This window comes from Rhinolophus sinicus, chromosome 11, assembly GCF_057876585.1.
Source record: "Rhinolophus sinicus isolate RSI-liver-muscle chromosome 11, RSI-T2T, whole genome shotgun sequence".
NCBI classification, from domain to species: domain Eukaryota; kingdom Metazoa; phylum Chordata; class Mammalia; order Chiroptera; family Rhinolophidae; genus Rhinolophus; species Rhinolophus sinicus.
In genome coordinates, this window is record NC_142511.1 from 18,376,466 (window position 1) to 18,392,729 (window position 16,264).

The following is a 16,264-nucleotide window of genomic DNA, read 5'->3' on the forward strand; positions in this document are numbered from 1 at the left end:
ACTTGTCTCTGCAATCCACAACCAACCAACCCCACTTGCTAGCTGCAATCCACCCTGTTAACTGCAATCTGCTCTTGCAGGCTCAGCCACCATCTTCTTGCTAGTCCCCATTTGCTGCTAGCGCAGCCATGGCAGTTATATTAGTGGCCAATGGCTCAATGGTTACAGCTGACGGCCAACTAGCCACAGCTGATGGCCATCTAATCACAGTTGATGGCCATTTACTACCTGAGCCAGCACCTTTCCACATGAGGCCGAGAGCCTGGAAACTGCTCTCTGGGGCTCTGTCCCCACACCTTGTATAACTGAACCTGAGCATACTCATGTCTTTGGGACAGTCTCTTCAAGATTTACTCAATAGCATTTACTGAACACCCACTGAATGCAAAGAAACATGCCCCAAAATGACCCCACCACAATTTCTGCCCTCCAGAAAGTCTTCCATTTAAGGAAAAGCACAAGCCTACGTATCATATAGTAGGATGTATCCACTCAAAGCCAAGGCTGAGGAGACTAGAATCCAGGGGTGACTGATGGATGAATTGCCAGCATTGTGGTTCGCTTTTGTCATGTTAATTCATTGACTCTTCACAGAAACCCTGAGAGGTGGAGATTATCCTTTCCCTTTCATAAAGGAGGAAATGGAGGCTCTTAGAACTTGAATTAGTGGCCGGAACAATAATTCAAACCTTGAGTTCCTTCTCTTCAGAGTCTTATTTTTATTATACCATGTTGCTTCCCAGAAGAGCATTTGACTCACCTGAATATTCAGTTGATATTTGTTGAATTAAGACCCTGGAGAATGTAGAGATGGTCCTTAACCATCCTGCTTTATTGTTATTATTTATCGACTTTTATTATGTACCAAATATTGTGATAAGCATTATCTCACTTATGAAAGATAATTATTAACTCATTATATAAAATGATACTTAGAGAGGGTGAATGATTATCCTGAGTTGGTAGTGAAACTGGGATTCCCACTGGCAGCTTCTTGTCCCCAAAGCACACTCTGCCCTGTCCTGTGCCCCATTGATCTGCTGGCACGGCCGTGAGTAGTTAGTTACTTCTTTTCCACCCCATTGGTAACTACCCGTTTCTTCCCAGACAACAAGATTCATAGCTATGGATTTCAAGTCAAAGGAAATGAGATGTAAAAGTTAGTTGCCTGTTACCATGCCAATATAAACATTACCCTCACACCCACGCCATCATTATCACATCGGAATGAGCAAAAGGGGTAACAGCAGCAAAGACTAAGAATACTACATTGACAGAATTAGATGAGTTGCTGTCGCGCAGGCCAGATGAAATGGAATAAGGACTAAGTCTAGTACCCAGGCCTTGTTTTCTCCCCACTCCCGCTTTGCCCATGCTTACACGTATTATTCAGTCCTTCCCAATCCACGGGGAGCTTCATTCAAAATTATTGTGTAGTCAGTATTTAAGCTGATGTGTCAAAGTTATTAGCGTTTATGGATTTTAGAGATTTCTTTGAAGGCCTCTGTGCATGATGAGCTTGGTTTAAAACATCTGACTCTGGACTCCAATATTTTCCTGTAATGATAAAATTTGAGTCCCTTTGTGCAATGAAAAGACAATAGTCACCACTCAGGCTGATGTTCCAGGTTACCGTCTTAACTAAATGTTCTCTGATGTGTGTGTTCTTGACAGTTGACTTCAGGACAATTAACTGAAAGAGAAAATAACACCAAGGGTCTCTACGTTCCAGCCCAATAGTCTGGGTACTTTCAAGTGGTATTTTATTTAATTCCCCCAACAACCCAGGGAAGTGAGCAGGTGTTTTTCCTTTTTGTCAGACTGATAGAAACAAAGGGAAAAAGAAGTAATTTGCCTCTGACCACACAGCTCTAAGTGGCTGAGCTGGAATTTGTACCCAGGAGAATCTAACTCTGCAGACTCCATCTTTCTTTCCTTATCATGAGATAATACTATGGGTACAGAAGTCACTGGGGCCACCTCCCAGGACTTGTTGGGATGCTCTTGACATAGAAAGCAGACGATTCAACTTCTGAGCTCCTCTGCCCTTTTAGACCCTGCTTGCTGTATCTCATTAATGTGTTGGAAGTGAGAGGGTGTGTCCAGACTGCTTTGAGCTCCCAGTGCCAATGTTGTATGCTAATGACCTTCCCCCAAAACCAACCAGTGCAGCTACCTGACTTAATGAAAAGTTTGTCCTAATCAGATGGCTAATGGGAAATTAAGGATCATAAGACTGGTGATCTTAGTTTAAGGGACATTTATATTAAAAAGAGTCTTTTTCTTCATTTCTTCAAAAGGTCTCATTAAAATAAGTAGCAGTAAGGCAAAATTTTAATGGATATTGAATTTCAGGCAGTGTCTGATTTAAAAGCAGGAATTGGAAAGGACTGCACTGCATCAGGTTTTCCAGAGAGAAAGAGAGATGTGTTTGTTTGCAGGGGGGGAGACTATGTTATAATCTATATTTAGAAAATGGGCTTTTTCTAGATAAGCCACTCTTTCCTTTTGACCTGTCTAAACCTACTCTAAAAGAAAGGGGGTAAAATCAAATAATCCAACCAGCCTTGACCATGAAGAACAAATCAAAACCAATGTTTATGTCCAGAGAGTTTGACAAAATATTGTGAAATAAAACATCCATTGCAACAGAAGAGAGAAAGCCATAGTACCAGGCTTCTCAAAGTTCCCAGCAGTAACAGTATCAGCTGGGCACTTGCCAGAAATACAAAATCTCTAGGGCCCAGCCAAGACCTACTGAATCAGAAACTCTGGGGTTGAGATGCAACACTGTGTTAAACTCCTTCGAAGTGATTCTGATATGCACTGAAGTTTGCAAGTGGACAATTTAGTGTGGCATGGCATTGGAATCAGAGAGCCTGTGGGTTCTGGCCTGACTGCACACTGTTTCTCTGATCTTGGACTTCAATTTCCTTGTCTGCTTACTGGTGATAATACCCACTTTGAGGTAGTATTGTTATTTATTACTACTGCACTGCTCTGCGCTCTTGGCTTTGAAGATGTAGGAACATTTTTCAGTTTCATGGGGGTCAGCGTGGGCCAAAGCCAGCAAGTCCTAATCGCCTTTGCAGACGATTGTTAAACATGGCTGACTAAACACACACATTTACATTTGATCACTCCTGAAACCCCACTGAAGCAACAGCAAAGGAAAGGTTTTTTAGGGCATAAATCCATAAGGACAAAGAGAATTAAAGAAGGATAATAAAAAATTTGAAAGCTGAGTAGCAATGCTTGACTTAGCAGACTCACGATAGCTCCTGAGGCGAAAGAGGGGAAATCTAAAAAAAATTTGATTTATAACAGAATACTTTCTCTCCCACCCTACAAAACTCAGGCAATAGTGGCAATAAGTGCCATTAGAAGTGAGGATGAAGGAGGGCTAAGAAAAAGAGAGGTGGTTGAAAATTTGTTTAAAAAGCATTTAGACCTCCTCCCCTCTGCCCCCCCCCCCCCATATTCTCCTTCTATGAAGCTGGGTCACTACACACCCTCCACTCACAGAAGCCTTGTTTATTGCTAAAACAGACTCTCTGGATTGGGAGACACCAGGGACAGTGGGAGGCAGAGGTACCATATGAAAAAGGAGCTTCAGGGAAAGTTTATACACTGACTGTTGAGACCTTCATCCTCCCTACTTGATTGCTGAATGATATCAGTGTTCTCCAGACGGGAAACTGAGGACTTCCGTGGGAACTCTGAATCGTCCAGAAGGACATTCCTAAAGTTGATGACACCGTGGAGTTTTCAACATGAGCTCCAGAGAGGCCATCCTACTGTGAATTCTCATAGCTGACAACCCCACTTGTAGACACAAACCTTTTAATCCGTTTTCTAGGGCCCCACTCTGAAATATAAGCAGGCATCTGAGGATTGTCATATATTTCTAATATGAAAGGCAGGCAAACACCAATAAATGGGGAAACAAAGACCAACGATGGAGAAGAAAACTTAAAAATATATCTATTGTTGATATTCTCAGAAAATAAGAGAAGATATTACATTGATGGAATATAACAGAATGCTATTAAAAAAGGAACATTTAGAGAGCAAAAAAATCCATAGAAATTAGAAGTTTGATAGCAAATTAAAATTAAACAAAAGGGATAGAAGATAAAAGTTGAAGAAATCTCTCATAAAGTGACAGAAAATAGGAGCGAAAAACAAGAAAATTAGATTAGTCCAGCAGTGCAACACTTGAATAACAGAAGATCTGGGAAACAGAATGGAAAATGAAGAGGGAGGAACCATCAGAGAAATAACCCAGTAACTATGTGAGGTGATGAGTGTTAACGTATTGTGGTACTCATTTCTCAACATATACACATATCAAATCATTGTGTTATACACTTTACTACAATGTTATCTGTCAATTATATATCAGTAAAACTGGGGGGGGGGGGGGAAATGGACCAAGATCTTTTACTAATACAACTTTGAAAGTCTCCATTTTTAAGAATTCTCTTTTCAATTATTAATGTTTTCCCCTGATTTGTCTCCTTCCTCAATAGTTATTACCTCTATGTCTTCATTCAGCTCATGCCTTTTTACCCTTTTCTTTTTCTATATTTGGCATTAAAGAGGGGGAAGGGGAAAGATGTCAGAGAGTCAATGTGTCTATATCCATATCGGCCTGTCTTCCATGATCAGCATGTCCCATCATTGCTGAGTGGAGTTCCAGATGAGAGGTCTAACAAAGGCCTAATGACCTTTTGCTAGGAATTAAGAGTGCAGAAACATAGGTTTGAGGGTAGAGTCTTTTTTAAATTCCATTTTAATACATCATCTGCAATTCTGCATAGAACAAAGTCAGTTTGGATAGACCCGTAAACTACCAACAGAGAGCAATGATTTTTTTCACTGTTATAAAAAGGAAAAAGACTCATTTTAGTCCTTTATTTACCTCTAGGCTTTCATCCACCTGCAGAACTGGCCATTTATTTATTTTTAAAAAACCTTTTCAGCCTTCCCAAGTTTAGGAGTAAACCATGCTGTACAAGGTTATTAGAAGTTGGGGTGCATTTTCCAACAGAAATGATTTTATGAATAATGAGCAGCTTCCTAGAGGAGCCACACGTCTATTTAACCCACCGAATATTAAAAGTATGCTGGTGAGGTTCTAACAGCTCTGCAGAAGCTGGTCTCCTAGAATGCCAGAAGTACCTTGCGAACATGGGAATGGGTTTTTCCCTTCGTCACTTCCCTTTGGTAGGAGACATATTAGGTGACGCTCCAGCTTCTGGAACCTGGAATAGATGTTCCAAAGGGACAGAGATGACAGAGGGGAAAGGAGTGTGGCTGAGGGCTCTAGAGACTGGGGAGCTAAGGAGGATGGGGAGCTAGAGATAGTTAAGGCTAAGCATAGAATAACCAGGGATTTAGGACCTGTGGCCTGTGAAACACACTTATTTCCAAACCCTTTCCTTGAGTATCTCTTTTTTTGTCCCACCGAAGATCCTAGGGGTTGAGCTACCGACTTCCTTTTCTATTGCCTTTAGTTTGTTTCTTTTGACTAGGGTTTTCCTCTGTCCTGGGTTCGTAGAATAGAGTAAGTCTCTCAATTTCCCTTCTCCCTTGCCTTTTGAGAAAGTGTGAAGAATTTTATTTCAAGTGACAAAAGAGAGCTGACTAGAAATAAAGTGTCCTTATTATGCTTATTCTTTCCTCACCCCACTTTGATCTGCTGGAGATGTGGGGGTGGGGTGGGGGGTTGAGATGAAAGAGAGGAAGAGAGAGAGAAAGAGAGATAATTTCCTTGAGATGAAGGAGATAAACTTCCAGATTGAAAGGATTTATTGAAAGCCTACTACAATGGATAAAAACAGAACCACAGCAAAAGGTACATTATTATGAAGTTTTAGAATATTGTGGAAAAAGAGTTTCTAGAGAGAAAAAACAGTTTCATTTCTAAGGATGAAGGATCTGAATGCTTTTCACTTCTCAACAGTAAGAGAAGACTGGAGAAATGCTTCCAAAATTCTGAGATAAATGATTTCTAATCTAGAATTTTACACCCAGCCAAGCTATTGAGTATAAGAGTAAACATTAGGTCTCAAAAATTTTGTTCCCATATATCCTTTCTCAGAAAGCTATTAAAGGATGTCTTCTACCATCAAAAAGGAGTAAACCAAGAGGGTGGATGACATGGGATTTAGGAATCCATCGGGGATCTAACCCAAATACTAAGTGATGTGACTTCCCAGGAATGCCAGGGCAGAGACTTCCATACATGCATAGCTGGCAATGAAACAGTTTAGAACTCTCCAGGAGAGACTTTTTCATAGTAGTGCAATTGATAGGCTAAGTAATATTTTTCATATTTTAAAAAGAGACATTTACCTGTGGGAGAGTTTGGAGTCAAATTAGTGATAAGTAGGGGTGGCTGGATGACTCAGTTGGTTAGAATGTGAGCTCTCAGCAGCAGGGTTTCCAGTTCAATTCTCACATGGGATGATGGGCTATGCCCCCTGCAACTAAAGACTGAAAACGGCAACTGGACGTGGAGCTGAGCTGCGTCCTCCACAACTAGATTGAAGGACAATGACTTGGAGCTGATGGGCTGTGGAGACACTGTTCCCCAATATTCCCCAATAAAATTAAAAAAGACAAAATTAGTGATAAGTAAACTAAGCCAATGAAAAGATGAAGACCATTAATAGCTATAAGGGAAACACTACACAAACGGAAAAGTAGCCATAGTATAATGTATAACTAAGCTGTGATGCTCTTTATTTAGTTATAATACTACAAACACAGATAATTATCTAACCAAATGACAATATGAATTTATTGGGAGGATGGGGCAATGGGAAAAAGTGTGGGATGTGCGTGTGACATTGGAGGTGAGGAGGGAAAAAGAGCTAAATTCTCAGAGGGCAATGGATAATGCCTAAAACTGAAATATCAGAATACATGGTGATTTGAGCATGACATTTAAATATGGAGATCAATAGTAAAACAATCAGCTAATAAAATGGAAAGTGGGTTCTTCTGCAGAACAGGAAATTGAGTGAAAAGAAAAAGGGCCTAAGGGATTAAGTATTTTAACAAATGTCTTGACCATTTAACTATTTACCCTATGTGCATGTATAATGCATACAAAAACAAACAGTAAATTTAAAAAAGAAAGTCAAAAACTTCTGCCATTTTCCCCCCATCCTAATTCTATACAGCAATTTCTAATTAGGAGCCAGAAAATACTATCTTCTTGTTCTTTAGGTGAGACCCAGGACACTGGCTATGATACAATATTAGCTGTAAACCACGCATATAAAGAAGAAACCTCTTATCCTAAACAGCCTTTTACCTTGGGGTTGGGAGAAGTCTGCTTACTTCTTTCCCAAAATGGAAGGACCCAACTAATGCACACTTAGAGTCAGCCAAGGCATTCTCTGCACTGTGAGGTTTAGTCATGACGGTGACTTTACTACTGTCTTCCTCCCTTCCTTCCCACATCACACTCAAATAGCTATTCAGATGATAGCTGGACTTACATGTCTTCTCTCCCAGTTGGGTTGTGAGTATTTAAGGGCATGATGCTTTACATATATCAATAAATAAAATGTATCCATGAAAACCATATAACCCAACTTCCTATCAAATTAAGGAAGGGGCACTGGGAACAGAATTATCCACTTTTAATAATACTAAAATTTCATAATAGTAATATGTCGCATCCAGCGCAACACGGGCAGTGAGAGAACGAGAAGGGGCGTTGAAGGGTTAAGAAAGAAACAGAAGTCAAGAGATTTATGCGCTAGGGGACAAGGGTGTCACAGCCTCAAAGGACTGAGAGCCCCGAATCAGGCCACCGTGTGGCTTTTACTGATGTTCACACAAGGAAGTAACATTGTTTCCTCCAGAGTCTGTGACTTTCATACATTATACTAGGAAACCTCTGCAAGCAGCCGGAACCAAAAGTCCCAGGATGTCTTAGTAATTGTTGTATGTACCTCCCCAAGGGACAAAACCTTTATGCTGAAACTTACTGATATGAATAGATGGAGAACTGATGTTATCACATCCCTGAATCTCTTCCCAAGCAGGTTGTGGGAAGGAATACAGCCACAGAGGCAGAAGCTCTCCTTAGCCAGGGGAAGGTGGGGATCTATGCCCACCTCTATCAACCCCGTGAGTTCTCCTGATGGCCGCCTATGTGCCTGTACCTGTCTTAGGTTGTTCCTCCCTTGAGGAATCTTACCCGTCATTGACTAACCAGCCATCCTTTGGGGCTAAACAGGGAGACATAAGGTGTGAGCACAAAGGTGAAGCAAAGTCCCTGAAAGGATCCGTCTCACAGACTCTCCTTTCTTTAGGGGCAGGTACGAGGGGACAGACGGATAGGCTGCTGCATGTCAACAGTAATAATAATAGAATAAGGCCCTCCTGAGGACGTTTAACCTTCCAGAATGCCTCAGAACCAGGCTGGGATGGGAGCAGCCCTGGGCCATAAATGACAGATGTGGCATCACTGCCTTCACTGTGACCAGCACAGCAGTGTCTCAGACCTGCGCCTGGTTCTCACATCATTGACAAGAGAGCTATTCTTACTGCATTGATTTGGTGTAACTATTTTTTTATGCTCAAGATTAAATTAGCTTTCTGGCTGCCATCCTGAGAAAAACACCTCTACTCTTCACATGTGACCTCTGGTTCATTGTAGGCCAGAAAACAGAGCTGATGCAGGACTGCCGTACAGGCTTGTTGAGCGAGGGTCAGGCTTGGTGGGAAGAAGGCAGCCACCCAGGCCCAGGAGCCTGGGGCGGAGAGCACTTGTGGCGTTGCTGGGCTGGAGGAGGCAGGAGCTTTGAGTCTGTTGTGTATGAGATTATTTATGAGCGTACAAGAGCTGGTGTCTGCATTACTCAGGCTTTGACTACTTCTGCTTTTCATCTGCCTCCTTTTGTTCAGGTGACACCACAACCTGGTACCTTTCTCGAGCTGGTGGCACTGGCTGATCTGCATTTCCAATTCTCTTTGTGTCCTCAGTTCTTTGTGATTTGTGTCCTCAGTTTTCCAGACAGCCATGTCCAGCACTGCTGTGCAAACTAAACTGAAGATGTTCTCCCTTACATCTAGATCTGTGTCTTTACCTCTTATTTTTTGTCCTCCCTTAGTCTGTCAGCTAAGGCTGAGTAAAAAAATGGGAAAGGAGTGATGTGGTGTATCCACACAATGGATAATATTCATCAATGAAAAGAAATGAACTATTTACGTATGCAACAACGTACAAGGATCTCAAAGATATTTTGCTAAGTGGAAAAAGCCAACCTCAAAAGATCACATACTGTATCATTCTATTTATATGACATTCTTGAAATGACGTCATTATTAGAAAAGAGAAGAGCTCGGTGGTTATGGGGGTGGTGTGAATATAAAGGGAGAGCTCTGTGGTGACAGGACAGTTCTGCATTTTGAATGTGGTATTGGTTACATGAATCTACACGTGACAAAATGACACAGAATTAAACACGTGCTTTGTATTAGTGTAAATCTCCTGGATTTGATCGTGAGCCCTTGCTATGTAAGATGTAGGCAATGGAGAAACTGGAGGAGGCATATACAGAATGTCTCTGTACTATCTTTATAGTTTTCTGTGAATTTATAATGATTTTAACATAACATTTTTTTCTTTTTAAAAAATGTTCGATTACAGCTAACACGCCATATTAGTTTCAAGTGTACAACATAATGATTCAATTCTTTTTTCTTAAAAAGACAGATGAACTATTGATAATGCAACAGCGTGCATGAATCACAAAGTAGTCATGCTGAGTAAAAGTAGTTATGCTAGTCAAAAAGAGTACAAAAGGAAAATATAGATAAATTGGACTACCTTAAAACTAAAATCTTTTATGCTGCAAATGATACCATCAGAAAAGTGAAAAAAAAACAACTACATAATTTGAGGAAGTATTTGCAAATCATATATCTATAAAGGATTTGTATCCATAATATATGAAGAATGCTTATAACTCAATAATAAAAAGACAAATGACCCAATGGAAAAATGGGCAAGAGATTTGAGTGAACATTTCTCCAAAAGAAGACATATAAATGGCCAGTAAGCACTTGAAAAGATGCTTAATTAACATCATTAGCCATCAGGGAAATGCAAATCAAAACTACAGTGAGATAGCAGTTCACACTCACTAGGATGGCAATAATAATAATAATAAAAATGATAGTAGCAGGTGTTGGTAGCATGTTGGAGACATTTGGAATTCTTTTTTTTTTTAAATTAAAGTTTATTGGGTGACAATTGTTAGTTAAGTTACATAGATTTCAGGTGTACAATTCTATATTACATCATCTATAAATCACATTGTGTGTTCACCACCCAGAGTCAGTTCTCCTTCCATCACCATATATTTGATCCCCTTTACCCTCATCTACCTCCCACTCCCCCCTTACCCTCTGATTGGAATTCTTATACTGTCTGGGGAGAATGGAAAATGGTCCAACTACTTTGGAAAACAGTTTGGCAGTTCCTGAAAATGTTAAACATAGAGCTACCGTATGATCCAGTAATTCCACTCCCACGTATATGCCAAGGGAATTGAAAACATTCATACAGAAACTTGTACATGAGTATTTATAACAGCATTATTCATAATAGCCAAAAAGTGGAAGCAACCCAAATGACCATGAACTAATGAATGGATAGATGAAATGTGGCATATCCATACACTAGAATATTAATGCAGTATTGATACACACTACAGTATGGATAAACCCTGAAAACACTGTGTTAAGTGAAAGAAGCTAGCCACAAAAGACCACATGTTGTATGATTAAATTTATATGAAATGTCTGCAATGGACAAATCAACAGAGAAAGAAAGTAGATTAGTGGTTGCCTAGGGCTAGGGGCTTGGGGGTCGGGTCGGGAATGACCAATAATGGGCGCAGAGTTTCTTGTTGGTGAGATTGAAATATTCTAAACTTACTTGTAGTGATGATTGTACAACTCTGTAAATATACTAAAAGCGATTGACTTGTATACTTCAGTGGGTGCATCTATGGTATACGAATTATATCTTAATAAAGATGCTTTAAAAAGTACATACTCTATGATTCCTTTACAAAAATTATTGAAAGTGCAAGTTAACTGTGGTGACAGAAAAAAACAGTGGTTGCTTGGGAACGGGAGGGTGGAGAGTAGGGAGAGGCAGGTGGGAAAAGGGATTGATTATAAGGGACATGACAAAACTTTTGGGGTGATGGAGACATTCACTATCTTGATTGTGGTGATGGTTTTATGGGTATATATGATTTATGGATATCTATGGGTATATATGAAGCTTTGATATATATAAATACATCTATATATGTCTATATATATGGTATCCTTTAAATATATGCAGTTTATTGTATATCATTAGCTCACTTTTCTTTTTAAAGCTGGAGCAAAAACGCGTGTGGAATTCACTAATTTGACAAATGTTTATTGGGTGCTGTATAGTGTTAGCTCCCTAGGATGCAGTGACAAGGAAAAGATGTATCCTGCCTTCGGGCAACTCATCCTTTGTCAGGGCGTAGGCAAAGAAAGAAACCTGTGGCTGCACGGGCTATATAATATGAGCTCTGTAGACGTGCCTGGGGAGTTATGACCACCCTCATGGGGAGGTTTCCCGGACGCGTTGGCAGTTGAGTGAACTTAGCATTCAAGGGCAAATGGGAATTAGAGGTAGAAGGTGGGGTTTTATGAGCCCCGAATGGTCCTCCTTCGTGACACTAATGTAGGGGTGGCAGTAGGAGCACAGACTATGTACTTGTTACATCCCAGCGGAAATCTGATTTTATTCTCACCATGTCAAAGCTGCACTTTTTCCCCAGGAGCCACGTGACAGTGGATTGTTGCATTTACATGCACCTGAACACTAAGTGCAAAGCAAAGATAGAACACCCTTCAAAGCTCTCGGCAGACTTGTCATTATTTGTTTACGTCCTTGTGATTACGTACTCCAGGTCTGTCCTCCCGCGACATTGTTTGCTGTTTGAGGGCCAGGAATGAGTGTCCCATTCACCCTAGTGGCCCCAGCAGCTAGTGTAGAGCTTGGTACTTGGCAGGGTTTGAATAAAGGTTACTTGCTGATAGGTTTGCATTTGGGCTGGCACATGTGACTGGTGGCCTCAGGCGTGGCTCAAACTTTATGCGGCTTTATGAGTGAGGCAGTCCAACTGCTCCCCACCCCCACCCCATACTGCTCTCTCTATCCCAGCTCTGGCCCAGGTTGTGTCACCTCCCGTCCACCTTAGCTCCGTCCTAGTGAGTGGCCTGGTGTTAGGAGACTCTTTCTTTGGATTCACTCCCAGAGGCTCTTGGGGTGAGGTTCTCCTGAGAAGGTCAGGACAGTCTGTCATGGAGAGCGCAGCCCTGGCCATTGGCCTGCTCTGGACAAAGTGAGCCCTGGTTCAGGGACCACTCATGTGTTGTCTCTTCTCCTCCTCTTGTCTCTAGCACTTCTCTATGCCACCATCTTCGGGAATGTGACGACCATTTTCCAACAGATGTACGCCAATACCAACAGGTACCATGAGATGCTCAACAGCGTTCGGGACTTCCTGAAACTCTACCAGGTGCCGAAGGGACTGAGTGAGCGCGTCATGGATTATATCGTGTCCACCTGGTCCATGTCCAGAGGCATTGACACCGAGAAGGTAAGGAGGGCGACGAATTCACGGAAACCACTCGTCTGCCAGCTTCCCCGGGGGGACCTGAGGCTCTCCGAGGGCCGTGCTTCTCAAACCTGGCTGTGCCTCGCAATTCACCTGAGTAGTTTTGGGTTCCCAGGACCTACCTCTAGAGGTTTTGATTGCTTCCAGATCAGCCTTGCTCAAAGACTAGCAATTAAGAGCCATTATTGAAGAAATTAGGAAGGCAGAGTGTGTCTCCTGGAGAGGAGAGGAGCTAGAAGTCTAACTGTCCAGAGCAGAATTTCCCAAGCTTGTGTGATGCTAAGACTCAGGGCCACCCAGGGTGAGGTGATCAGTATGACTGATTTTCCCTTCGCCTCAGGCAAAGACGGCTCAAGACGACAAAGCACTGCTGCTGGTCCCATCTTTTTTTTCAGAGTTTTGGTATTTTGTTCATCATGGAATTTTTGCAGGAGAGTCGACAGTTTAAAAGAAAAAACTGAACTAAATTGAACTGATCCCAACTTAAAGGGAGCAATACCCTGGTTTTGTAGAAATCTTGTGATCTGCCACAATAACAGTAACGTCGTAACACCACCACCACGGAATCAGCTGCCGTGCCTTGAACGTGCATTGCGCACACAGACTGACTGCACGTCTGCACATTCCTGGCTCTGCATTCATGCTTCATTTAGACCCACAGCAACCGTGGGAGGGAGGGAACCACTGTTATTTCTACTGAAGGGATGAGGGCACAGAGGCCCAATTCATTTTATTAACTGCCTCTAGTTACAGAATTAAGAATGGCAAAGTCAGAATTCGAACCCAGTTTGTGTGACGTCAAAGCTTGTCCTTTTCCTACTATTCCTTTTTTTTTTTTTTTTTTTTTTAAATTTAAAACAGAGAAGGGCGAGTCCAGAGTTGCCCTCATTTCTCAGGCAGGGAGGGCATCAGTTGGGCAGGACTCAGTCCCCAGCTTGGCCAGTCACCTGCCCCAGCTGTGACTGTTGTTTCTGTTCTGCTCCCCCAACAAGGACGTAGGTTCTGTGGGTGCCTGGCAGCTGATGAAGCAGAAAGGAACTTTGATCTCTCAGCCCTGGGGCTCCTTTTCCCAGGGACTAGGATGCCTTTGTAAAGCTGGTTGTGGGAAAAAAGCTTTGCCTGCTCTTGCTGCAGGGCTGAGCTGGGGGTGGCTGCCAGTGGGAGACAACTCTGTCAGCATGAGCCCTTTCCCCCCTTCCTGCTCTCTCGTCCCTGGAGGCTTTGGGATTTGCCCCAGGTCCTGATCTGGATGGAAGAAGGGAGACTGTGGCAACTCACTGCACAGCCCAGCCTGGTCTGGGGTGCCTCTCTTCCCTGCAGGGTAGGCAGCTGCTGGGGAGAGAAAGAGTCCCATAGTTTTCCCCTCCCCTCCATTCTGGATCAGAATGGTCAGTGATGACGAGGGGAGCAGGGTGTGGGGGTGTGTATGTGAGGTGGAAGCATGTGGTGCTGGGCTCCTCTGGTTTTATCAGTCAGTAATTGGCTGGTGACCTCGAGCATGTCACCTGTCCTTCTGAGGTGACTCATGGAAACTAGATGACTTTTAATACTAAAGCCGACCTCTAAGGCCCTTTGGGGTATGACCTTCTGGACTTCGAAGCCTCCCTCAGGCTGACCTGCCGCTCTGCTGCCGTCAGAACATTAGAAATGAGTTCACATGCACTGCATGTGCCAGGCATCGTACCAGGACATTCCAGAGGACAGTGCGTGGAATCCTCAGGAGAATGAAACGAAAACTTGGGGAAAGAAGCTAAGTATTGCTTCAAGTTCACACGATGAGTGAGTGTGGACGCCGGGAATTGAGTCCAGATCTGTCTGACCCTACGGCCTGTTCTCTCAGCCATGCTGCTGTCCTGGCCAGCCTGGGGAGGCTCCAGGACCCTCTGTGGTGACATCTCCCTATGGCCTTCGAGGCCTCATGGAGCAGAAAGAATGGTTTCCCCTCAGAACCAAGCAGAAAGGAAGGTGGCCCAGGCCAGGGCCTTGAGCTGACACCCTCCCTCAGAGAGAGGAATTCGGGACCCGGCCAGTGTGGAGCCCACAGAAGAAGGATGGCGATGCCTGATTTCTGTGACAGTGTGTAGTGTCTCCACTCCAGGTTCCCTCCTCACACGTGTTTCCTAGTGGCTCCAGGAACAATGCCCATGAATAAAACATTGTCTCCATGCCAAGGCCTCATTCACTAGCAGCCTCTGCCAGCAAAGCCTAGCCCAGGAGAAGCCAGATATTTAAAGGTGAACTTACCTGGAGAATAAATCTTATTTTGGAACCACTGGGCCAGTGTTGACCAGACATGTGAGAGCATTCCCGACTCCCTGGAGTTCTGCTTGGAGAGAAGAGGATCCATCAAATCTGCATTTCTATAGGAGCCTTGTTTTTTTTAAGGAGCTTTAAGGAGGGCAGTACTTAGCAAGCACCCCGCCCAAGCACTGGCAGTCTGCATTTTCCTCTGTCTTGGCCAGTGCCCCATCCCCTCTCCCGGACAGGAGAACATGCTGACCTCAGCATCCTGCAACCTCAGAGCAAGAATGCAGAGGCACACAGCGGAAGGACAGGCGATTATTGAGTCCCTTACTGAGGCCAGGCACTGTTCTCAGGGAGTGTACTGGTAGATGTCATTTCGTTGAGTCATTTGGAGGGGAAGGAACTGGGGTTTCAACTGCTTGCCCTCCTCTTTCCACCACCACATCTCCGTGCAGAGCACAGGGGCACTACAGTGGGTGGGATATAAGCAATGCTGTCAAGGGCAAGGTGAGGTTTGAGCTGGGTTTTGAAGAGGCTGAGACACTTCCAGATTCTGAGGGGAACTCCAGATGCAGAGGCAAATGACCTGTGCTAAGGCAGTGAAGCTGGGGTGGGGAAGGAAATGGCAACCCCAAAAGTCTTCACTAAACACATTTGATTTTGTACCCCAGCTTTGTTCACAGGCTAGGATGGGAGAAAGGCTTATCTTAAGAACACTCCTGGGGTGGCCGGATGGCTCAGTTGGTTAGAGGGCGAGCTCTGAACAACAGGGTTGCCGGTTTGATTCCCACATGGGCCAGTGAGCTGCGCCCTCCACAACTAGATTAAAGACAACGAATTGTCACTGAGCTTCCAGAGGGGCAGCCAGATGGCTCAGTTGGTTAGAGCAACTGGACTTGGAGCTGAGCTGTGCCCTCCACAACTAGATTGAAGAAAAATGATTTGGAGCTGATGGGCCCTGGAGAAACACACTGTCCCCCAGTATTCCCCAATTAAAAAAAAAAAAAAAAAAGAAAAGAAAAAAAGAACACTCCTAATTTCCCTGGAAAAGTCCACTTGAAGGTGTTCTATTGGGTTACTTAATGCTTGCTATATAAGGGGCAGGGCAATGGTTTCTTGGAAAAATTGAGTCCAGGGAAATATTTCTCCCTCTAGAAAAGGCTGAGGAATTTTTATTTCTTCGAATGTTGAGACCCTCATGACCTCTTACAGTTCCCACGTTGCCTGAGTTCCTAGATGCTGAGAGTCAAATTACAAGCCCATTTGTTTTGGGCAGCCGCGTAATATAGGAAGTATGTAGTATAGGAAATATGTAAACT

At 43.2% G+C, this 16,264-nt stretch overlaps 1 protein-coding gene across 3 annotated transcripts in view; it reads left to right on the forward strand.

Annotated features, from left to right (window-relative positions):
• The window catches only part of KCNH1 (potassium voltage-gated channel subfamily H member 1), a 331,725-nt gene that overhangs the window by 217,564 nt on the left and 97,897 nt on the right, over positions 1 to 16,264 (forward strand). For all 3 annotated transcript variants that reach the window (XM_074322079.2, XM_074322080.2, XM_074322081.2), the window contains one exon: positions 12,484 to 12,683. In XM_074322079.2, the coding sequence (XP_074178180.1) occupies positions 12,484 to 12,683 (200 nt within the window). The remainder of the gene's footprint in view (positions 1 to 12,483; positions 12,684 to 16,264) is intronic.